Raw genomic sequence first — 24663 nt, forward strand, 5'->3', positions numbered from 1 at the left:
ATTTCAGCCGTGGTTTCCCCGTATCCATGTGGACTGTATCGCAAATCATTCGTGCCACGTTGTTTTATTTCAGGCGTGTTACGGTTGCCCCAGTAGCCGGACTGTTGTTTTATTTCAGGCAAGTCACGGCTGCCCCAGTAACCATGCGGACTGTCCCTCATGTTGTTGACGCCATGTTGTTTTATTTCAAGCGTGTTACGGTTGCCCAAGTAACCGGTCCGTTTGATTCACGGACCAGTGATGCCATGTTGTTTTATTTCAGGCGTGTTACGGTTGCCCCAGTAACCATGTGGACTGTCTTATAGATCAGTGACGCCATGTTGTTTTATTGCAGGCGTGTTACGGTTGTCCTGGTAACCGGTCCGTTTGATTCACAGACCAGTGACGCCATGTTGTTTTATTTCAGGCGTGTTACGGTTGCCCCGGTAACCGGACCGACTGTTTCCGGCCCCACTGTGTCGCCGGAGACGGGATGAGGCGGGGTCTGGTGACCGTCAATCGACAGATGCCCGGGCCACCTGTCGAGGTAAAATAAAAACTACCTACCTGACCAAGTCGTGAGCATCTTAGGGATTAGATCTAGTAAAGGCTAAAGCAGCATCAAATCATCCGACATCCATTGGTTGACAGTTAGTGTAAAGAAGCTATCAGTCAGTCTGAAGTGAGTTAGTCCGGTGGTGGTGCGGTGCCCTTTATTGAAGGAGCGTCATAACTTTGCTCAATAAGTGATGACATGACATTTTCTCCGAAAGAGAAAGCCGTTTGAGTGTCGCGGTTTTGCAGTTTTTGTCTTGCAGCCCCAGTGCTCTACCCGGTCTGTGTTCAGATTGATATCCAACCCTTGTTCATTGAGCAGCCAGCATGCATGTCAACGAACAGCTTCGTGTACATACACGTGTGTACATATAAACAAACCGCTGTCGTTCTGGACCCGCTGACCAGGTGTGCGAGGGTGACACGATCGTGGTCGACCTGGAGAACCACCTGGGCAGCGAGACGTCCAGCATCCACTGGCACGGCATGCACCAGGAGGGCACTCAGCACATGGACGGGGTGCCGCACGTGACGCAGTGCCCCCAGCTGCCCGGCACCGTGTTCCGCTACACCTTCCGGGCAGACAACCCCGGCACTCACTTCTGGCACTCACACTCCGGTGAGTGAGTGAGTGAGTGAGTGAGTGAGTGAGTGAGTGAGTGAGTGAGTGAGTGAGTGAGTGAGTGGGCGGGTGAGTGAGTGAGTGAGTGAGTGAGTGAGTAGTAAGTATTTGCTTGTACTACATCAGCGAGACGGTATGATGTACCTATGATGGAATTTTGAATGAATTATCTGTCTCGGATCAGATTTAAACGCCATCAGATTTTCCCCTTCTTCGTGTTTTCAATGCCAAGACGCCATCACCTTTTGCCCTCCCGCAGAATTTCTTAAAAGTGCAGCGTCCCTACACGTCCTTCCATCCGCATGATTTAAAAATTACTATGTTCTTACCTTTCTTCTTCCCTCAGTATTTCAGGGGTCGGACGGCGCCCTCACCTCTCTCCTCCCTTAGGACGGCGCCCTCACCTCCCTCCCCCTGGTTTCCAGCGGTCGGACGGCGCGTACAGTGCCCTCACATCTCTATACCAACAGGACGGCGCCCTCACCTTTCTCTCCCTCCCTCAGGTTTCCAGCGGTCGGATGGCGCGTACAGTGCCCTCACCTCCCTCCCTCCTTCAGGTTTTCAGCGTTCAGACGGCGCTTACGGCGCGCTCACCATCCGGCAGCCGAAGGAGTTGGACGTCCACGGTGCCCTCTTCGACACGGACCTCTCCGAGCACCTCATCCTGCTCACCGACTGGATCAAGGAGATGGCCGTCGAGAGGTGAGGAGCGGGGAATCTGTGGTGGAATCGTGTGATGACCTGCTGTATTTACGTAAAAGGGAAATATCCACAGGTTGGGACTTTTCAATTGAGACAATCACTATTCTTTAGAATTGTGATTTTCTATTGAAAATCCCAACCTGAGCTACCTCTCTTATAGAGGGGTGTATGCCTAGGTATTTTCCCTTCTGTGCGTGTCTATTTCATGTTTTTCAAGTGAATTGCAGTTACTTTCGTATTACGTGATTCACATTCCTTCATCTTTTATCAACATAAATAGGCTATCGATGGCAATAAATAGGTCACAGCTGTGACCTTAAATACCAAACAGCTCAGTAATTTAGGATAAAGTTCTTCCTCTATCGACAGTTTAAGGTTAATGGCCGCAATAAATGGCACACTAGGCATGAGGGAAATAAGCTCAATAGACTAACCATTTACAGAGGCATACGATTTGAGAGAAGGAAACTCTTTTTAATCATAAGTGAACTGTCGAGTAAAATTGAAATTATGACCGGCTAAATTGTGAGGGGAAAATTATTGGCTTCTCATCTGAGCGTGTTTTTATAGTTTTTATATCGCAATCAATGCATCAAAGGCGCATCAAATACATCAACCTATATTTCAACGTAAATCAAACGTGCGCTTAGTATTGCTAGATACGTGTAGTATGGCATCGTTCCCGTCCGTTTACCCGTCGCGCGCCGTTTCAGGTTTGTCTCGCACCACCACTCGCTGGGTACCAACAAACCGGAGACGATTCTCATCAATGGCCGGGGCAGGCCGGTGGGGCACCACCGCAACAGCTCCCACACGCCGCTAGCCGAGTTCGTCGTCAAACAGGTCAGAGGTCACCGAAAATAGTCAGGGCCACTTGGTTACTGTAGGTCAGCGCGCACAGCCTGCCAGGTTTGTCTTTAGCCGGCACGGTTTTCAGTATTCAGTTACGCCATTTCGAAGTCATGAAGCCATGCATATAATCTATACTCTGTTCCGTTTCAAGTTTGCAGCCGAAGTGCCCTGCTGAAAGCAGTGCGTGATTTCTGTATATACAGCTCTTACATTTTAAGAAGCAAATTCTTGAGCGGAGTAGCGACCTGCCGAAGAAACTCCGACTGCAAGCTTGATATATGGAACAGACTATAGCGAAAAACATTTTTTTTTTTTTTTGTTCAAACCTTTTGAGTGGAAGTATTCACAAGGACAGAGTCCCCGCTAAACGAAACTTGTTGCGTTTACCCGGCCTCTACCCTCCGATCGCACAATTCCGGTTCTTTGGCAGAAAGTCCAAAGTTTAACGTGCGCACTGCGCACATAACCGCGCACGGCCGGTCCCCTCACTGACTTCGCCTGGCTACGGCCTGCCACCAACCGCAACCATACCGGTCAGGAGGCCCATAAACGTCAAGCGCCCGTCGCGCTTCGAACCCGGACTGTTATAACCGGGAAAGCGTGCTCTCACCACGCGGAGTCAAACGCTCTACCGACTGAGCTGCGGGACCGGCAACTCCTTCAATATCGTTCTTGATCGCGCGATGATGATTGCATCCAATCTCCTCTTCTGATCCGAGACCGCCACTAAACATAAGGAATTGATCAACCTCCCACCCCGATTCTGCGTTGGTCCTAGACGACCCCGTGACATTGGTACGTTCCAGTGAATGCATCTACCATTCTGGCATCGATTTTGATGCAGGATAAGCAGAATGCATAAATGCACGATGCATACGCGGTCGCATACGGGATAAATCTTATATAACACGACGACGTTGTATAACATCGCGACACTGTATATCATCACATGAGGGAAATACGGTGAAACGTATGTAGAAGGCAGGTCCTTCATTTGAAGGGTATTTGTTGTTTATAATTCGTATCCGCTGTTTGTTTGCATGAATACTGAATAGGGTATTTCTGGTGAATTCAGTTACATAAAGATGCAAAGGACCTTAGACAAATATTCATGTTTTTGATGACCGCCGATGATCTCGCTGCCTTGCGGTGACTCCTCCTGAACTTATCTGACCTTTGGTGACCCCTGCTGAATCAATCCCTGCTAACCCATGCATCCCCACCTGACCTCTGGTGACCTCGATGACCTCTGCTGGCCCTGGTGACCTCTGCTGACCCCTGGTAACCTCTGCTGAACCCTGGTGACCTCTGCTGACCCCTGCTGACTTATGGCAGTCTTTGATAACCCAATTCTAACCCACCTTACCCCTGCTGTTCTCTGGTGACCCTGATGACCCTTGATGACCCCTGGTAATCTCTGTTGATTCTTGCTGGCCTTTTTGTGACCTCTAGTGACCACTGCTGACCCCTGGTGACCCCTACGGGCCGCTAGGTAGTGACCCCTGATATCCTTGCTGACTCCTGTTGACCTCGGCTGACCCCTTCTGACTCCTACCGACCCTTGCTGACCTCTGGTGGCCTCTACGGACCTCGGCTGACCCCTGTTGACCCCTGGTGATCTCTGGTGACCTCTGGTGACCCCTGCTGACCTCCGCTAACCCCACAGGGCCTTCGGCATCGTCTGCGTCTCATCAGTAACGGCGTGATGAACTGCCCTCTGTCGGTATCAGTGGACAACCACACCCTCACGGTGATCGCGTCTGACGGCTACAACGTGCAGCCCGAGCTGGGTGAGAGGGACTCCACCGACACTGGGGTCGGTAGACACCGACACTGGGGTTGGTAGAGTGAGGGGTTCGCCGACACTGGGGCCGGTAGGGTGATGGAGTAGTAAAGGAATCTTGGGGTGATGGGTCCAACGACAATGGGGACGGTGTTTTATTTTGAAGACCGGCATGTTATTTTATTTCTCCAAATATTCTGAAGGGCACGCGTGTCTCCTTTTCTGTCCGTTGTCTATTTTTTATTATGAAAATATTCCACTATCACGATACAGTCGAGGAATCGCAACTTCGTGCGACCGACATCAACGGCCACGTTTTCGTCATTGTGCGGAAGCTCCGTCATGCTTTCAATCGGAGGATTTCTGGACATTCCAACTGGAAATGGAACCGGCCTGCATATCATGACCGAATCGGGACCGCCCATATGTTCCCTGGTCCAGCTTGCAGATCCCTATAATCCCCAATCGGTATTTGGCATCGTAAGCCTGGCACATTTTCCGTATGTTATCTCTAATGCCGATATGGCAACCACTTAAAGTAGGTGCCTACCGTTCAGTTGGGAAAGTGTAGACTTGGAGTATTGTCATGAAAATATCTGATGTCATAAGACAACTGCGTAGAATTATAATGCTACTGCTCAGCTTTACTTAAATTTGCTAAGGTAATACAATCCTTGAGTGTCAAGAGAGAAAATTTGGTAGCTAAATTTTTGGTGTTTGGAAGAGAAAAAATGGTAGATTCAGAGAAACTGAAACTGCCATTGGTTTCATTGCTTTCTAAATTTTGTCCAAAATTTCATACAATCTTTAACAGCGAGGTGATGTAGGTATCACATCACTATCACTAGTTATCCTATCACTAGTTACCTATCACTAGTTACCTTTGCTGACCTCAAAGTGTCCCTCATAAGGCCCTGTGGTGTATAATCACCAGCCTGTCAGAATTGGTGACCACGTCGTCGTGGCTGATGTTTGACCTGATGGGAGTCGACCACGAGTGGATGACGAAGCCTCCTGGGGAGTGGGAAGGTCACGAGGCGTACATCCTATGCAAGGAATTCGTGAAAACAGTGAAAGTCGTGAACGACACCGCGGAGAGGGGCATCGCTCTTCTGAAAACATTCGCTCAGCATGTGAAGGGGCAGGACCAATTCCAGTGGCTTCTGCAGGCTGTGGAGAGGCACAGGCGTGCAGTGCCACACATGACAAAGGCAGCCCTGGCTACCCTGTGACTGGGTTCGATGAGAAACGGTGTTGAGGCCCGGTACCGAAATACATGTTTTGCCGTCACTGACGTACCTACCAGTGTTTTAATTACTGTTAAGTTGTCGTGTCCTGAATAATGAGTTATGTCTGTGTATGTTAATCTGAGCACCAGAATATGCGACGACACTTTTATGGAAGCGCAGGTACCATATTCAACCTTCACAGTGTCATAAAATACCGGTTAATACCACCTCTTGCACGGCCGTATTTTCTTGGTGTTAGTGCCCTACTTGCAATTGCTCTAACATGGGTGACTTCAACGCCGAACGGCACAAAAATTGAAAACTTTAGCGAATTATCGCGACGTTTAGAATCGAGTTTAAAATCGAATAATTGCCACCAAATTTTATTAAAAAGATGAAATAATGGGAATCCGATGGAGGAGAGACAATCTGAGAAAAAAGTGAAAAGTGAAACACCCTAGCCCGCGCCCGGCTGGGGGTCCTGGATTTCCACGCCCTGCTGGGGGGGGGGGTGTTTGAACCCCCCCCCCCTTCTAACTCGGCTCCTGGGCCACGTAGCGATACGCGGAAGGCGGCGTTCGAAAGAGCGTCAAAAATAATGACGAAATCACTTCGGTCAATTTTTTGGTCAGGTCAAAGGTCAGGTCACCAGAGGTCATTGAAGGCAAAATTTCGCCGATTTCCAGGTCGAATGTCGACAATTTCCAAGAAGCCAACGCATAACTCGGGAACCAATAGAGCTACAGCGCCGCGGAAAAGCGCATTCGATAGCCCTATTAACGCCCTTTCTGTGTAATTCTCTCAGATTTGACCTAACGTCAACGGTTTTGCCTGCAGGGGGCAAAAACTGCAAAAATAGCCGATTTTTTCGGAAACAGTTTTTCTGCAATAACTTTTGACCCAAGCCTTCTACGAGCTTACTTTTACCGGCATCGTGTTCCTCTCGTCAAGACGCATCGAATGAACTAAAATTTGACCTTGAAAGGTCAACTTGAAAATTTGACCTCAGGTCAAGGTCATGACCTGACCGGAAAGGGTCATGTTGCACATCAGTCGATCCGTATCGTCGAGCTGAACACATCTAAGGCGTTTTCATCGCTCTAGCATGCCTCTATCAAAAGTTATTTGCGAAAAACTGTCAGATACCATTCGTGACCTAAGATGACCTCAGGGCATAAATAGGGGTCACGGACACCATTTTCATGTTCAGTGTGTCTAAACCACTTGTAATTCAGTGTTTGGGAGTGTTTATAATGTCTTTCGTCCAAAAGAGGCGCATTTCAATTTTCTCCCATTGACTTATAATGGGGAGGTCGCAAAATTGACCTGACCTTAGGTCATCGATATCAAAATTCTGAGATATACATTTTGTACTTGCTATTGCTCTTAGCAATCGCTGAAAGTTTCAAAGCGATCGGTCACTCGGTGTAGCTATGACAGACATTGAAACTTTTTATGAGGTGAGGTCACTTCAAGTGACCTGGTGACCTGACCTTGAATGACCTTGGTCTGAAATTTTCACAACATGTGTAGAATTGATGTATGATAAGGTGTACCAAAAACGGCGGCGCTCCGCGCCGCCGTTTTTGAGATATTCGCGAAAAACCACAAGGGGGGTGTTCAAACACCCCCCCCCCGAGCAGGGCGCGGGCTAGTGTATATCAATACACCTTTAGCGATATGACGTCATTCTGACCTCACACCGTCACTGTGTGTCCGGCAGCCGACTCGGTGGTGGTGTACGCCGGGGAGCGTTATGACGTCATCCTGACGGCCGACCAGCCGCCCGGAGTGTACTGGATGAAGGTGCAGGGTCTGATGGACTGCGACGAGCGGTACACCCTGGCACACCAGGTGGCAGTGGTGCGGTACGAGGGCGCCGAGCAGTCGGTACCCGAGCAGGACATCAGCTACTGGACCACCAAACGAGACGGCAGGGTCAGTAACTACCAAACGGGACGGCAGGGACAGTAACTAACTACCAGACGGGACGGCAGGGTCAGTAACTAACTACCAGGCGGGACGGCAGGGTCAGTAACTAACTACCAGACCGGACGGCAGGGGCAGTAACTAACTACCAGACGGGACGGTAGGGGCAGTAACTAACCACCAGACGGGACGGCAGGGGCAGTAACCACCAGACAGGGTCAGTAACTACCAGACGGGACAGCAGGGTCAGTACATACACAGGAGCTGTTGTGGGGACTTTGGTAGCCGTTGGAGAGCCCTCAGATAGCAGAAAAGGGCCCTTTGAGACCAACACTGGGTCCCTACTCCCTATACCTGGAAATGAATATCAAATACCTGGAAATGAATATAAATATTTAACTTCAATTAAAGGCTAGGCAATGGCGGTCATGTAGTGTCGCGACGCGAAACATTGAAGTCTAGCAGGGGTGTCGATTTTTCAAAATGGTTGGGGGTGCTCAACCCCTGCACCGGGTGAAAGATTGTAGCTTTGCCATGGGGCACAACCGTACCTATGTACAAGGCATGGTTGTGTATCCCCATAAGGTACTGATAATCCCGGGATTTCCACTAATATTTCCCAAAGGTTGAACGTTCTTCAAAATCATTCTGCTCGTCCTAGTACTTGGCTACCTCATTACATAAACATCTTTCCGAAAAAAAACGCGTAAATTTGCCGGCAGCTCGGCAGCAGCCCCGGCACCTCTGTAATAAGGTGACAGAAACCGATGACCGCGATTAGCACCGGTGCAGCAGCCCCTGCGGTCCGCAGGGGCGGACATTGCGCGGGAGGCAACGGTATAGCTACGAGGCTTTGGCGTTTATCAGACGATCACAATAATCGCTGAAAATAACAGGTGATTGCATTTCGATATTTATGGGTTTACGATTTTCCTCAGTGGCATAGCCAGGTGGGCCCGTGAGCCCCTCCCCCCCGCCCCATCAGGTTCAGGGGCCCATCGGATTATTCGGGCCTGAGGGGCACTGCGGCGCCAATTGGCCACTGAGGGTCCACGTTGGCTATGCTCGTATTTGGACTCAGAAGGGCCCCACAGGGCTCGTAAGAACACCTCATGGGCCCTCAAGTACTAACATTAAGATCTCCATAAGGGCCCCAAGCCAGCCTCTGAGGGCCACTTGCGGCCGGCCTCTGAGGGTCTTAACCGGCCTCTAGGGGGCCAGCTCTAGGAGCTGCACACCCGCCTGTAATGGCCCCACACCCATTTCTCTGAGGGCCCCTATAACGGCGACTGTGAGGGCCCTCACCGGCGCCCCTGAGCGCCACATCGGCGTCTCTGAGGGCCCCACACCCCTAACTCTGAGGCCCTATGCCAATGCCTTTAAAAACCCTACATGGGCGGACGCGGTTCTGAGGGCCCTTGACAGTTACCAGCGACCCTGACGGCCCCACACAGGTGACACGGAGGGTCCCAGCGGCGTCTGAGCGCACCATGCCAGTCTCTGAGAACCCCACAAGGCTGCTGAAGGCACCGGTGACCTCTTGATATCTTCTTGTCGGCCTATGAAGGATCCGTTCCGTAACAGCAGTTCTGAGGGCCCAACGCGCGCCTGTGATGGCCCTAAACCAGTGTCTCTGAGAGCCCCCACACCGGCGCCTCCAGTCCGAGGGCCCCACACTAGTGCCTCTTAAGGCCCTATATCGGCGGCTCTGAGGGCCCAACATCGTAGCTTCTGAAGGCCCCACAAGTGCGCATGTGACGGCCACCCTGCCACCGGTGACATTTGAAGGCCCCACACCGGCGACTCTGAGGGCCCCATCAGCGCCTGAGCCCGTTCCGGTCTCTAAAGATGACCCCACAGGGTTTCTGAAGGTACCACCGGCCTCTGATGACCCTTTGCCGGCCTCTGAGGGCCCGTCGCCGGTCTCTGGAGCCCCCTGCCGGCTTGTTAAGGGTACGCGCCAGCAGCTCTAAGGGTCCGACACCCGTGTACGACGGACCCACACCATCTTTGCAACTTAACGTCTTTTTTCGCCCTTCTTCTTAAATCTAACTTTTCTTTTCTTTACATCTTTATTTCATGCCTTGTAAATTGCGTAATTGTTTTATTTTTAGTAGTGAACTACTGCAGAAAAATTATTTTCCTCAAGCAGAGTTGGTGGGAGTTATTGAGGGACAAAATCATTGGGGGTGCCCGGAAAACCATTGGGGGTGCTCATTTGAGCATTGGGGGTGCTGCAGCACCCCCAAAGGTATACAAATCGACACCCATGTCTAGACTCGACTGTGTGTGGTGTTCCAGTCGTTCAAAATCAGCAATACAAAGCAAATCGGATGTGGAATCTGCCCTTTCACTTGTGCCTGCCTGCAATACCAACGCCGTTTTTATAATGTATTCCCCGATACCCCTTGTCGTGCCCGGGTGATAAAGTCGACCAGAGACGTTCTCTGACGTGCCGAACCACGTCTGTGCGGCCGTGGCCGGCCGTGCTCGGTCACAGTCGGCCGTGCTCGGTAATACCCCCGGTCAACGTTCCCCGGAGAGGGGCGTGCTCTCAGCACAGTCTGATGGAGAGCGAAGTCCGTGCAGGTGCGACGTAACCTTGCCGGCCCGGACAAGGTGTTCGCCGTGTATTGATGAGCTGACACCTCTCTCAGTGCAGTGAGGTAGCCTCAGTCGACATGGTGACACCTAATGGTGAATAAAGAGTGTGCCAGAGGTGCTTCGATGCATGCATAATAACTGATCGGTACCTTCATACTATGATATGCCAGTCACTTTGTTTACTTACGGTAGGTATTCATGGCCACTTTGGTTCACCGTTACGCTAAGAGAAACATTGCAATTCGATTAGCAATAGCAGCAATAAGTTCCGATCTAAAGTTATGCTCCCGATTGGCTCTGGCGTTGCTAAAATTACCCTGTTGCCAGCGCAGACATACCCATTTTTACCCAGATCACGTCCTTGTGCGTGCTCCGCAGAAATCAGTCGTCATGCAATTCAAATGGCGCCTCCGCTGCGCAGAAGGTACTGATTCGTCGTGACGAGGACGCGTCTGTCCACTTGCAATGCAGAACAGACCGGAATCGTGCAAAGGCCAGGAGCAGGAACCTGTCCTGTGTCCTACAACGCTCGCAGCTTTTAGGGAAATGTGGCCGGTAGGGCTAGTTTTCACAGCGTTTCCAGAGATCCTGGGGATTAGTTGACAGTCGTCCTTTAAAACCCTGGCATGTGTAGGGGGGGGGGGTCGGATGGACCCCCCATGGTTTTTCGCGAATAACTCGCGTAAAAAGCGGCCGATCGCGACGAAACTTTCAGTACCTTCGCATTTATCAATTTTACACCTACCCTGAAAATTTCATGACCCTGACCCAAATGACCTTTGACCTGTGACCTCTTTTCCGAGACCATGTTTGGCCGGAATCGCGATTTCGCGTATGTCGGCTCGCATTAGCCGCGCGTTTGCAAGCTTTTCGTGGGTTCAAACGTTCAAATATGTGATTTGATGTTGCTCCCATACATTAGGGTGGGTATCAAGGTCACCTGAAGGTCAGGTCAGGTCATTGACCTTTGGTGACCTCGGGTGACCTCTGTTCACTTTTTCGAGTTTTACATGTTTCTAGGCTAGTTTTTGGAGCTGAATTCGAATTTAGCAACCATTTGAACAGTTACGAAGTAGTTTTGGTGACTTCGTAACATGTTACGAAGCTGTCAGAGGCGGTTGACACGTACTACGAATACCCGTCACGACGCCTACTGGTTGACCTGACCTGACCTAACCCGACCTGGTCTAAATGCTTAAAGACATCATCTGTGATCAAAACTAACACGATATTCGTCATCAGCACCCCGAAAAACCCCTTAGCAGCCACACTTTACCACTTTCTAACAGGCCCCGATTTTCCCGACTCTGGGTCATTGACCTGACCTGGAAGGTCACCCAATGACCTAGGACCTTAAAATTGGGTATCATCGGCTTCCTCTCGTCACGGGCAACACGCTCGTTTTTTCCGCGAAGCTCTAGCTCGATCAGGGGCCAAACGGCAAGGGGGGGGTCCAACCGACCCCCCCCCCCCTACACATTAGAAGCTGGCAAACGCCGCACACATGCGAGGGTTAACACGCGCAGTGGAAGGGTTGCGAGTACTACATACGCCCAGTGGAAGGGGGGGCGGATGTCGCCCCCCCTAAGATCTCAGCTCCCACTGGAGCTAGAAGGACGAAATTTGGAGGGTAGGTGGGGGCCATGGGGAACTCTGTTGTGTGTGAATTTCATGACCCTAGGTCAATATCTTCAAGGTCAAATGTGGTCAAATGTGGTCAAATCTGCCATATAAGCGACTTTTTTTGCGTTTACACGCCGATAACTCAAAAAGTTACCGGCCTATTTTTTTAATCTTTCACTATACGAAAGAACAAACATTTGTGAGTATGTATGGTGAATTTCTAGATAATCCAACAATAAATATGGCAGTTAGAAGCCTGCTAAGGGTAAGATGTCGCCGGCTGAAGCGGCATCGGCCGACGCGGGAAAAGCGGCAATCACAATTTTGTGTTTACACACTCATAAGTCATAACTCAAGTTGTTACCGGCCGATTTTCGAAATTCTTTGACCATATGATTGCCTGTACATTTTTCAGTCTTCTCACCGAATTTGACGCGAATCTGATATAATCAACGGTAAGGAGCGCGATGTAAAGACGGAACCGTCCCGCCCCGGCACAGTCTACAATTCAGGCGGCGCGTAACGGCTAGCGCCGGCCGCCGCGCCGCCGCGCCGCCGCGGCGGCAGGATGTTTGACTTTACACCGCTATTACTAGGAAAGTTGTGAACCGATTTTCTTACTTCTTGCACGAGAAGATCCGCAATTCAATTCTGGGCAGGTAGCCGAAATTTCACATTGATATTATGCTTGCGGCGCGAGTTATTGGCGAAAAACAGGAGGGGTGGGCGAAATCCGCCCCCCCCCCCCCCCTTCCACTGCGCGTGTTAAATCCATGTCTTGAGATCGACTAAAAAAAGAAAATCGAATAAAACATGGCATAGATAAGCGAAACCCACCAACTGAAATCAGAGCTTGCTTTTATGGATTAACCCTCGCCGGCACAGGGGGGGGTGATGCAACCCCCCTAAGGTTTTTCGCGAATAACTCGCGTAAAAAGCTGCCGATCGCGACGAAACTTTCAGTACCCTCGCATGGATCAATTTTACACCTACCCTGAAAATTTCATGACCCTGACCCCAATGACCTTTGACCTGTGACCTCTTTTCCGTGACCATGTTTGGCCGAAATCGCGATTCGGCGTATGTTGGCTCGCATTAGCCGCGCGTTTGCAAGCTTTTCGTGGTTTCAAACGTTCAAACATGTGATTTGATGTTGCTCCCATGCATTTGGGTGCGTGTCAAGGTCACATGAAGGTCAGGTCAGGTCATTGACCTTTGGTGACCTCGGTTCACTTTTTCGAGTTTTACATGTTTCTAGGTTAGTTTTTGGAGCTGAATTCGAATTTAGCAACCATTTGAACATTTACGAAGTAGTTTTGGTGCCTTCGTAACATGTTACGAAGTTGGCAGAGGCGGTTGACACGTATTACGAATACCCGTCACGACCCCTACCGGTTGACCTGACCTGACCTGACCTGACCTGACCTGACCCGACCTGGTCTAAACGCTTAACGACATCATCTGTGATCAAAACTAACACGATATTCGTGATCAGCACCCCGGAAAACCCCCTAGCAGCCACGCTTTACGACTTTTTAACAGGTCCCGATATTCCCGATTTTTGGGTCATTGACCTGACCTGGAAGGTCAACCGATGACCTAGGACCATAAAATTGGGTATCATTGGCTTCCTCTCGTGACGGGCAACACGCTTGTTTTTTCCGCGAAGCTCTAGCTCCATCAGGGGCCAAACGCGAGGGGGTCGTACCAACCAACCCCCCCCCCCTTGTGCCGTCGAAGGACTCAAAATGGCCTGTGCCGGCGAGGGTTAAGGTCTTCTATAGCATACACCGAAACAAACGTCAGCTGGCCTGTTCTTTGAGGCTTAATGACATATATGTATAGTGATCGATCGGAAACGCTGGAGTGATGCTTGCATTGTATTAAAGTTTCACTCATAGAGTCAGAGCAGTAAAATAGCACACTGCAAATAAACTACGAAATGTGCCATATTACGCACACTGTTTTTACCACTTAAAAACGCTACAGCTACCAATATCGTTTCGTATATTGGATGGTGTGTTGTTGACGACTCACATTTTCCGTCTGTGTCTGCCACTGACAGCAAGTATCGCCATTTAACGACGTGGAACACACGGCTCTAAAGCTGCCCGTCTCACAGCTGAAGTCGCTGCACGACGACGACGTGACGTCCGCCGAGCACGCCGACGTCAAGTTCTACCTGGACTACGACTTCAACCAGGTGGACAACAAGCACTTCCACCACCGGCAGCACTACTCCGTCTTCAGCGGTGGGTGCCGGCCGACCAACTGGAGCCTAGTTATCGGCTCTAGACTGGTGTGAGAGACGGAACCGAGCCAACAGTTATAATTTGATAGTTTTGTATCTACAGACAATTTGTTTCACTGGGTGAAGTGGAAATATTTTCTAAGCAGCTTCTGCTGCGAACGGCATATCAATGGTAGTGATGGCAGGCGTGAATAACTCTTTAAAACTTTATTTTGCTGCAATTTGGTCGTCGTTTTGAAATTTCGAAGAGAAAAACATTAAAAGGTTTAGAATTAGGCACTTCTTAGAGTTATGTTGATATATTTAGTGTAGACGTCTTTGATCATGGAGTTAACCCGCGCCCGGCTGGGGGTCCTGGATTTCCACGCCCTGCTGGGGGGGGGGGGGTGTTTGAACACCCCCCCCCCCCTTCTAACTCGGCTCCTGGGCCACGTAGCGATACGCGGAAGGCGGCGTTCGAAAGAGCGTCAAAAATAATGACGAAATCACTTCGGTCAATTTTTTGGTCAGGTCAAAGGTCAGGTCACCAGAGGTCATTGAAGGCAAAATTTCGCCGATTTCCAGGTCGAATGTCGACAATTTCAAAGAAGCCAACGCATAACTCGGGAACCAATAGAGCTACGGCGCCGCGGAAAAGCGCATTCGATAGCCCTATTAACGCCCTTTCTGAGTAATTTTCTCAGATTTGACCTAACGTCAACGGTTTTGCCTGCAGGGGGCAAAAACTGCAAAAATAGCCGATTTTTTCGGAAACAGTTTTTCTGCAATAACTTTTGACCCAAGCCTTGTACGAGCTTACTTTTACCGGCATCGTGTTCCTCTCGTCAAGACGCATCGAATGAACTATAAGTTGACCTTGAAAGGTCAACTTGAAAATTTGACCTCAGGTCAAGGTCATGACCTGACCGGAAAGGGTCATGTTGCATATCAGTCGATCCGTACCGTCGAGCTGAACACATCTAAGGCGTTTTCATCGCTCTAGCATGCCTCTATCAAAAGTTATTTGCGAAAAACTGTTAGATACCATTAACATAACATAACATATATTACAATGTAACAACAGGCTACAGGAGCCCAACAAGGTTACAAGGATGAAATACACAGTGATGTACACATTCATGCACACTGAACAAGATTTACATGACAATGAATGCAATGAGTGTATCCTAACAACGAAACCTATCAGAGTTGTCTACGTCTTCAATGGTGTCAAAGACCGCACCACGCTCCGTAAAATACAAATCCACGTTATGTTTGAATTTGTTAAGGGAGGAACTATCAATAACCCAAGGAGGTAAGCTATTCCACATATCAATGACGCGGTTAGTAAAAAAGGATTGCCTTAAACGCGTTTTTGAAAATTTCTTTACCAATTTACATCCATGTCCTCTTGTAGAGTTCGAACTTATCGTGAATAAGCTCTTAAAATCTAGCTTATCAATGCCTCTATAAATTTTGAACAATTCAATCAAATCACCTCTCACTCTCCGGTAATGGAGTGAAAACATATTTAACGAGACAAGCCTTTCTCTGTAAGTCATCCCGCGAAAACCATGCACCATCCTAGTGGCCTTCCTCTGCACACGCTCTAGAGACTTGGCGTCTTTTTTAAAGGGCGAGTACCATGCCTGTGCACAATACTCTAAATGTGGACGAACAAGAGAACAATAAAGTTTTTTCATGACGTCTTTACTTTTATAATTAACGTTTCTATATATTACTCCCAACATTTTCAGAGACTTTTTACGGGCTTCTTGACATTGATGACTGAATTTTAGATCATTTGTGATTAAAACACCTAAATCTCTTTCTTCAAAAACATTTTGCAGTTGACTGCCGTTTAAATAATATCGATCATTTTCATTTACCCCAACGCTAAGAACTTTGCATTTCTCTACGTTAAATTCCATCTGCCATTTTCTGCTCCAATTGAAAAGAATGTTTAAATCTGATTGTAATGTTTTCATGTCCTCGTCTGATGTAATTGCTTTTGCCAGCTTAATGTCATCAGCAAATTTCCAAAGCCTACTGCTTAAATTATTATCCAGAGAGTTTACAAAAATAATAAAGAGCAATGGGGCTAGAACCGTACCTTGTGGTACACCACTCTTAACCTCCGCCCACTCAGACTGTTGTCCATTCAAAACAACTCGCTGCTTACGTCCTACCAGCCAGGTCTCTATCCATCTAAGGAGGAAACCGTCTAAGCCATGACACTGTAATGAAACTAATAATCTTTGATGTGGAACCTTGTCGAAAGCTTTACAAAAATCTAAATACACTACTGCTACCTTCTGTCCCCTGTCTAATAGCTCTGTTACATATTCGAGAAAGTCTAGCAAATTTGTCAGACACGATCGTCCAGCTCTGAATCCATGTTGAGAAGGCAATAAAAGTTCATTTTGCTCTAAGTGATTCAGTATATTACATTTTATTATTTTCTCGAGTATTTTACAAGCGATAGAAGTTAAGCTAACAGGCCTATAATTTTCAGCCTTAGTTTTACTACCCCCCTTAAAGATTGGTACCACGTACGCATGCTTCCAGTCTTCAGGTATAATACCTGTTTCAAATGAGTGTTTGAATATTATATAAAGAGGCACGGAAAGCTCTTTTGCAGCTTCCTTTAGTATTCTTGCTGAAATAGCATCGGGACCACAAGCCTTATTTGCTTTAAGGCTTTCGAGATGTTTCAAGATGTCGGTTTGAACTAAATCGATAGTTGTAAGTTTGCTGAACAGTCTGGCATCATTTCTACTTATTGGCATATTTGCTAGACACTCATCAGTAAAAACACTTGAAAACTGCTCATTAAATGTCCTAGCTTTGAGCTTATCTTCATGATAAACTTGCCCATCTTTTTCTATTAACCCGATTCTTGGATCATGCCTGTTAAATTTATAAAAACCGAAAAACCGCTTGAGATCACCTCCACATTCATTTGCCAATCTAATCTCAGCTGCTCGTTTGGCCTCTCGAATTATCTTTTTGAGTCTCGATCTGGCTTTGATATAATGCGATTTATTGTCAGCCGATGGAGCTGTTTTGAAGAGACGAAATGCTGTTTTCTTTTCACTAAAACTCTTTTGCACATTACTGTTAAACCAAATTGGCTTTAATGGTTTTCCTGACAGATTTCTTTTCATAGGAATAAAAAGATCTTGGGCCTCTGCTATTGTTGTTTTGAAAATACTCCACATTTCGTGAACATTTTTCCCTTCAAGCATTCGTACCCATTTCATGCTTCTAAAAAATGCCCGAATAGCTTCATAATTTCCTTTTGCAAAATTTTGGGTAAGGTTTTGTCTGATGCTTGTTCTCTTTAATTTACATTTAATGTTGAACCTTATAATCACATGGTCACTGTTACCAATTGTTTCACCCAATGTGACATCTTCAATAAGACTTTCGTTGTTGGTTAAAATTAAGTCAAGTATTTCATCTTTTCTGGTGGGCTCCAGAACATGTTGAGTCAAAAATAGTTCATCAAAGTTTTCCCTGAATAGCCTCGTTTCCCCAGTAATAGATGTTAGACCCCCCACAAGTCTGGGCAAATTGAAATCCCCTAAAAGAATTGTTTCACTGACAATGCCCTTTTCTATCTCGTCAAGCATGGCAAGATTAGTTTGTTGTGTTTGATTGGGAGGTCTGTAGAAAGCACCTATTCTTATTTTATCGTTTTTGCCTAAGTTAGGAAAGATATCGATCCAAAGAGATTCGACGTCGTTGGACGTGCCAATATCGCTCCTTTCAAAAGGTCTTAGATTTTTCTTTACGTAGACCAAAATACCTCCACCTACTTTGATTTTCCTTTGGTAGACAAACATGTCATAACCAGTAATATCATAATCTTGTGTACGGTCCCCTAACAACTTTTCATTGATCCATGCCTCCGTTATAACAACCACATCAAGATCCTCGGTTAGTATGTAAAGTTGTAGCTCTCCGAATTTATTTCTTATACTCCTAGCATTGGTATAGAAACACTTGAGGACGTCCCTAGAGATATTTCTATTTGAGACTTCCTGACCTGTAAATGTCACTAGTTTCCCTGCTGTAGTTCTTTCTCATAAAGTTCACTCAGGAGTAACACCCCATTCCTACTTAAGTGATAGCCATCCATCGAATAGAGGTCCCTCCTATCCCAGAAGTTATCCCAGTAGTCTAAGAACTCTATATTGTTTTTCTTACAGAGTTTCCTTACCCTTTCGTTAATCGCAATGGCCCTCGATGACCATTCTGTACCAGCACCAATTTTGGGCAGAATGCTAGTAACTAGGCCTTTCCTCCCAGACTTAACCAATTTTGTGATCACCGTCCTGTAGGTATCAATGAGTTCCTCCGAGTGCGTGTTTCCAATATCATTGACACCACCGTGCAATATGACAACACTGTTAGGGCTACTTCCTCGAATTACGTCATCAAACCTATCAGATAAATCCCTAAGTTTCGCCCCTGGCAAGCACACTCGCAATCGCTTGTCCCGGTTTCGTTCACAGAACGCTCTATCCATGAACCTGATCCGAGAGTCTCCATAAACTAGCACCTCCCGTTCCCCTGGCTTACGAGCATCGGAATTTTCACTAAAAACATTAGACACCGTTTTGCAGACTGTGTGACGACCAACAGCTGCCTGACCATTCCCCTGCAGACCATGTGTTGAATTTAAACCATTATCAGTCGAACTCTTTTCTACATCCCCCGATAGTTTAGCCTCGACGGGTCTCGTTCCTTTGTGACTTATTCCAGGCGACGAGTCACACAGCAGCGCATCTACTCCCTTTACATTTTGCCCGCTTTTAAACAGTTCCTTTGACAGTGTCTCTTGTCTCAATTTTATGTCTCTTACATCCTCCCGCACCTGATCGATACTGAACTGCATCAACCTAATCGCTTCCATCAAGTCCATTAATGTGACACCTAAAAAGGAAGGGCCTGGTAATGGCAGATTTCTGTCCATTGTTTCCATACTTGTACTCACACCGTTTTGACTAACGCAACCCCTGTCGTGTGTGACCTGAGAAGTGTAGAGGTTTCCCCTGTCACCCAGACGGTGTGACGGCGGTCCCTCTGGCTGTCCTGTAGCTGTCGGCTCCTCCAGCTGTCTTGAATCCAGCCCTGGGGCCGCGGAGGGTGGGATGGTCGCCTGCCCCTTTGGCTGTCCGGAGGCCAGACCTGGTGCCACGGAGGGTGGTGTAGTCGTTGACTTCTCTTGATGCCTTGAGGCCAGCCCTGTTGTTACGGAGGATGCTGACGACAGCTGCCCTCCTGGCTGTCCTGAGGCCGACCCTGGTACCCCGGATTGTGGTGCAGTCGTCTGCCGCTCTGACTGTGGGTTTATAGCCGATGCTTTACCTTCGGGCGGTGATGATGGATTCTCCTGCCGTCCGAAGACTGATACGGATGCTCCAGTGCCCGCTAGTTCACGGTGGTGCACACAGAGCCAGATGTCGCTCTGTTCCCCAACGCAACTGGTATGTGCCATTTTCTGGCATGAACTGCTCGCACAGGACCGTACTCCCACTGTCTTCTTGCCTCTCAGCCTCCTGTACGTCAGTGGCAAAAGGCACACCGAGCAAAACATTGCCTTTGATTCTTCCTCTGACAAAGCCCGGCTTATCTTCTCCTTCATGTCTGATTGAATGTTTGTCATAGGAAAGCTTGCAACTAAATGATCCAAGAAGGGGACTAGATAGTGCTCCGTAAAGATCATCGCTGCTCCCGTGCCGTCCTGTCCCTTTTCATTTGACTGTATCAAAATAGTTGAAGTGGTGTAATAACACGTCATGGTGTAGTAACACGTCATTCGTGACCTAAGATGACCTCAGGGCATAAACAGGGGTCACGGACACCATTTTCATGTTCAGTGTGTCTAAACCACTTGTAATTCAGTGTTTGGGAGTGTTTATAATGTCTTTCGTCCAAAAGAGGCGCATTTCAATTTTCTCCCATTGACTTATAATGGGGAGGTCGCAAAATTGACCTGACCTTAGGTCATCGATATCAAAATTCTGAGATATACATTTTGTACATGCTATTGCTCTTAGCAATCGCTGAAAGTTTCAAAGCGATCGGTCACTCGGTGTAGCTATGAGAAAAATTGAAACTTTTTATGAGGTGAGGTCACTTTAAGTGACCTGGTGACCTGACCTTGAATGACCTTGGTCTGAAATTTTCACAACATGTGTAGAATTGATGTGTGATAAGGTGTACCAAAAACGGCGGCGCTCCGCGCCGCCGTTTTTGAGATATTCGCGAAAAACCACAAGGGGGGGTGTTCAAACACCCCCCCCCCCAGCAGGGCGCGGGTTAAGCGCCATGCATTGGGCTACTAAAGATGCCTGATTTCAAAGCGTGTTCTGCCTCCAGTGCCGCACCACCTGCAGATGCTGACGCCTCAGTTCAACAACATATCGATGCAGCTGCCGATGGCGCCACCTTTATCGCAGCCGGACGACCTCAGCGCCACCTGTAACGCCAGCTCGGCCGGCGACTGTCAGCACGACTACTGCGAGTGCACGCACGTCCTCCACGTGCCGCTCGGGGCTGTGGTCGAGCTGTTCTTCATTGATCGCGGTGAGTCGCGGAGAGTCATGCAGAAAAAGTGATTGGAAATTACGCAAATGATGCCAGCCACCCTGCTGGATTCAAGTATGGTGTTAGCATCCCGGCTTTTATGCCCGCAGGTTTCACGTGGGCGCGACGTCAACCATTTTCAATCCCCTGGATTCCCATATGACGCTAGCTAGCATCCCTTCACAATTCACGCTTGACGCTAGTATCCTACTCACACCGGCAGGTTTCACGTACGACGCCAACCACCCGTTGCACCTCCACGGCTACGCGTTCCGTGTGGTGGCGATGGAGCGGTTCGGCTCGCACGTGACCCGGCAGGAGGTCATTGACCGCGACCGGGCCGGTCTGATCCCGCGCCGGCTGCACCGAGCGCCGCTCAAAGACACCGTCACCGTACCCGACGGCGGCTACACGGCCGTCCGGTTCCACGCCAAAAACCCAGGTTAGTGCTCGGAGACCTAGGGGAGCGGGCCAAAAGCTCAGGTAAGCGCCAGCTCCGCGCAAAAAAAAAACAGGTGAAAAAAACTTCCACGCCCAAAACGTGAAATGGTGCCTCAGGAAGAGCTGATCAGGAAGGGAAGCGGATGATATTGATGATGATTGAAAACCGTTATGGATAGTTCATAAATACAATTGTGCTAAAACGAAGAATAACATCAATTCTACCTTGGTAGTAATTAGAGCTAGATGAGGAACTGCATGAATGAATATGAGCAGCACTCAGCAGTAGGTCTCTTCGTAAAAGGCAAGAAGTGCTTTGTCCTGCTTCGTGCTTCATTTAACTCATGATTGTTGAACGTTTGTAGTAGTAGCGTGATAGTTGCAAATACAGCTCTGCGTGTATCGACTGCTTTGTAGACGTATTTTCTTCCGTAGAAGGTGTGCGAATCTTTAAAGCATTAGGTAGCCTATGTTAGGCAGTAGGCATCTCAATCTAGCTAGAAACGCATGACGTGTTAGATAGTTCTTCCGCTAGTATCTGTTAGTTACGTCTTCGAACGTGCTCCGCAGGCTGGTGGCTGTTCCACTGTCACATGAACTTCCACGCTGAGGTCGGCATGGCACTCATCTTCCACGTCGGAGAGAAAGAACACCTCCCGAAAACGCCCGAGGGCTTCCCGACGTGTGGCGGCTTCATGCCGCACTTCAAGTATCTATCGCAGCCGGAAGATGGCAGCACTCCGCGACCGAGGGCGGCCGGTGCTGCGGTGCTTCCTTCGGCGCTTCTATTGTGGATACTGTTCTTGACATCGCGATTGTAACCCATCGGGCTGTTACCTGCGTATTTGTTTGTACAATGTGTTGATAAGTGCGAAAAGTTGCGATAACGTTTTACCAGAGTGTCCCAGTGAGTTGTGTCGTAGGTAAGTGAATTGCCTGGAACGTGTAATTAAGCAATTTGTAGGTGAATGAATCTCAAAGATGCATGTATAGAGCATCAAATTTGAGTGGACTATAAAATCACCGTTCCGTGCTTCTATCCTCAGGATACTGAAATCCTTCTCCCCAACGCCGCAACCCCCCTCCGGGCTGGACAGGCAACTTTATCTCATGCGGGCTGCTCCCTTGGAGCGGCACCGCTGCTCCCGAGGGAGCTGCACCCCGTAGCCGGGTGCAGAGAGTGCTTGGGGGGCTGGTCGGCCTGTCCATTTGGACGGGCTCAGCCCCGGCGACTCTCTAGGGTGCCTGCCCAGACCAATGTCTCCCCCTAATTCCTATCATCCTTCCGGCTCTGAAATGGTCTCGTCAGACCGAAAGGGCCTAACCCAACAAAACAAAAACAAAAACGGACTGTAAGATAGACATATGGCTTTGAATGCATTCACAGTTCCCTCTTTTTCGTCCTCAGTACAATCGATTCCTTTTCCTCCGCGCCTCAAACCCCTGTTCCGAGATTGGGATGGACGGTCACTGACTCGCCTTTATCCGACGTGAGTTGTTTCGTGCGGTGATATTACCGTTAGCGGAGCTGGTTGGCCTGTCCACGTGCTGGGTTCAGCCAGGGCCCTGTTTCACAGGTACGCCGCTACAGTGCTCTACGCGTAGCGGTGTATTGGTGCGGAATTAGCATCGACCCTTCAGGGTTGCGAACGTCCGAGTTTGTTGATGTTTCCATGGAAACCCCGGTGGAGCACCAGGGTGCCCGCCCAGACCAATTTCTCTCCCTAAATCCTATCACCCTTCACTGAAAACAATTTAACCCAAAGCCGGCGAGTAAATCGGTGTTTCACGGGTACCCCTATCGGCAACCATTTTTAACCACCCTCCCAGGAGTAGTGCTAGGTCCCATGGCGGTGTAGTCGTACTTGCTCTGAGCGGATATAACCGCTGTCAGCGAACATGTCCGCTGAGAGCAGGGACGACTACACTGCAATGGGACCTTACTGTACTCCTGGGAGGGTGGTTAAAAATGGTTGCGGATAGGGGTACCCGCGAAACACCGGTTTACTCGCCGGCCTTGGGTTAAATTGTTTTCAGTGTTCTGACTCAGAAGAGGTATCATTAGAACAATATGGCCTAAATCTTCCAAACAAATAAATGAATGCATTCTAGGCCGCGTTATGGTTAAGCGTGATTTACTTGATAGTGCTAGCCTAAATCAATAGTGAGTCGTAGACACTTTTAATCCTTTCATATGATACAAGTGCCCAAGAATGGCAATTCAATATTCCACCCCTGAAAGTGAAATGATTTCCAACGTATTACTTAGTCATCATCAAACACGAGTCGTTCAATGCAGTCCGGAGTTTTTTTATCGCATAGATCTGAACACTGCGGAAACTTGTGCCTGTAAAACGACGTGTGACATTACAATGACGGATTCATGTGTCAGTTGTTTGTAGGGCGCTGATTGTTATACCTATACTGATAACGCTGCAATATGCATAATTGACGCGTTGCATTGCGATTCTTTTTGTTCACTGGTACTGTATATTGATAGGTACGAAATATTGATATACCTAGTAAATATGAACAATTTGTGTGAGAGCCTCATCGACTATATTCACAAGGTCCTAACAAATCATGTCGACCAAGTAGGTAATCATGATATACCCGTAATGGAACATATATATTTGAGTTAGTAGTGGAATATTTGATGCCTATTTATGTAATTTATATCTTAGCGCTTGAAACAGAAGGTATGACTACATCCACCATCGCTCAATGTATTGGCTAAGCATTTTAAAAAGTAGAAGGACCAGAATACTGAGGTTTGTTCTGTTTGGGCGGGCGATCGACCTTACACCGCAAAAAGTTATAGCTTTTTGGTAACTTATATAGTTTTTAAAGCAGAGGAACTCCTGAAAAAGTGATCCACCTTTAGCACGTGCCGAACACATGCCCACCGGTACTGAATACCCATTTGGCATTCGGCGTTTAAATATAATTCAGTGTGTAAACTAACTTTTGTTTCGATGATTATAAAGATGTTTGATGAAGGAAGAGGTATAGGTGCATGAGTCTACATTTCTTACAAATACAAATAGTGTTTTGCTGCTCAATTATTTAAAACGGATAAGCAGGTCGTTCAATAAGTAAGGTAAAATGTACCATAGTTCATTTATATGAGGAATTCAAGCAAAATCAAATATGCCATCTGAATCGTTGAACAATTTTCTACACAACCTTCGAAAATGTTTTTGGGAGTTTGGCTCATTGTCCGAACACGATCGATGTGAAAACATTGATGCAGCAGAGTTCCGTTCTAAAAATCCCCGGTTTGTCACGCGAGCCAAAATTACCCTCAAAATGAGTGAGTTGAACCTGATGACGCTATTGCCATTGGCAATGCTTGCTGGTGAACAGCTGGTACGATTTCAACAAGAACACAGCAGTGTAAGAGACAAAGTTCTAGAGCAGGGTAGACTTTTGCCCGCAGACCTCTCTGGACTGGGCACAGTCTGTAAAGTCGGGGAGCTGATTATGGAGACCCGAAGCATCTGTGTGACTGCTTTCA

General features: G+C 48.0%; 1 protein-coding gene across 2 annotated transcripts in view; it reads left to right on the forward strand.

Moving 5' to 3' along the window:
* Window positions 1-22900, forward strand: part of LOC122366884 (laccase-1-like) — a 44273-nt gene extending 21373 nt beyond the window's left edge. Inside the window, exons 3-13 of one of the 2 annotated variants that reach the window (XM_043339531.1) lie at window positions 74-118; window positions 407-526; window positions 943-1153; window positions 1714-1858; window positions 2572-2701; window positions 4377-4500; window positions 7446-7660; window positions 13944-14130; window positions 20499-20705; window positions 20929-21147; window positions 21717-22900. In XM_043339531.1, coding sequence (XP_043195466.1) covers window positions 74-118; window positions 407-526; window positions 943-1153; window positions 1714-1858; window positions 2572-2701; window positions 4377-4500; window positions 7446-7660; window positions 13944-14130; window positions 20499-20705; window positions 20929-21147; window positions 21717-21967 — 1854 coding nt within the window. In that variant the 3' untranslated portion in view covers window positions 21968-22900. The remainder of the gene's footprint in view (window positions 1-73; window positions 119-406; window positions 527-942; window positions 1154-1713; window positions 1859-2571; window positions 2702-4376; window positions 4501-7445; window positions 7661-13943; window positions 14131-20498; window positions 20706-20928; window positions 21148-21716) is intronic. The other variant, XM_043339532.1, reaches the window with a different exon arrangement.
* The last annotated feature ends 1763 nt before the right edge of the window (window positions 22901-24663 follow it).

This window comes from Amphibalanus amphitrite, unplaced genomic scaffold, assembly GCF_019059575.1.
Source record: "Amphibalanus amphitrite isolate SeventyFive unplaced genomic scaffold, NRLGWU_Aamphi_draft 000837F_arrow, whole genome shotgun sequence".
NCBI classification, from domain to species: domain Eukaryota; kingdom Metazoa; phylum Arthropoda; class Thecostraca; order Balanomorpha; family Balanidae; genus Amphibalanus; species Amphibalanus amphitrite.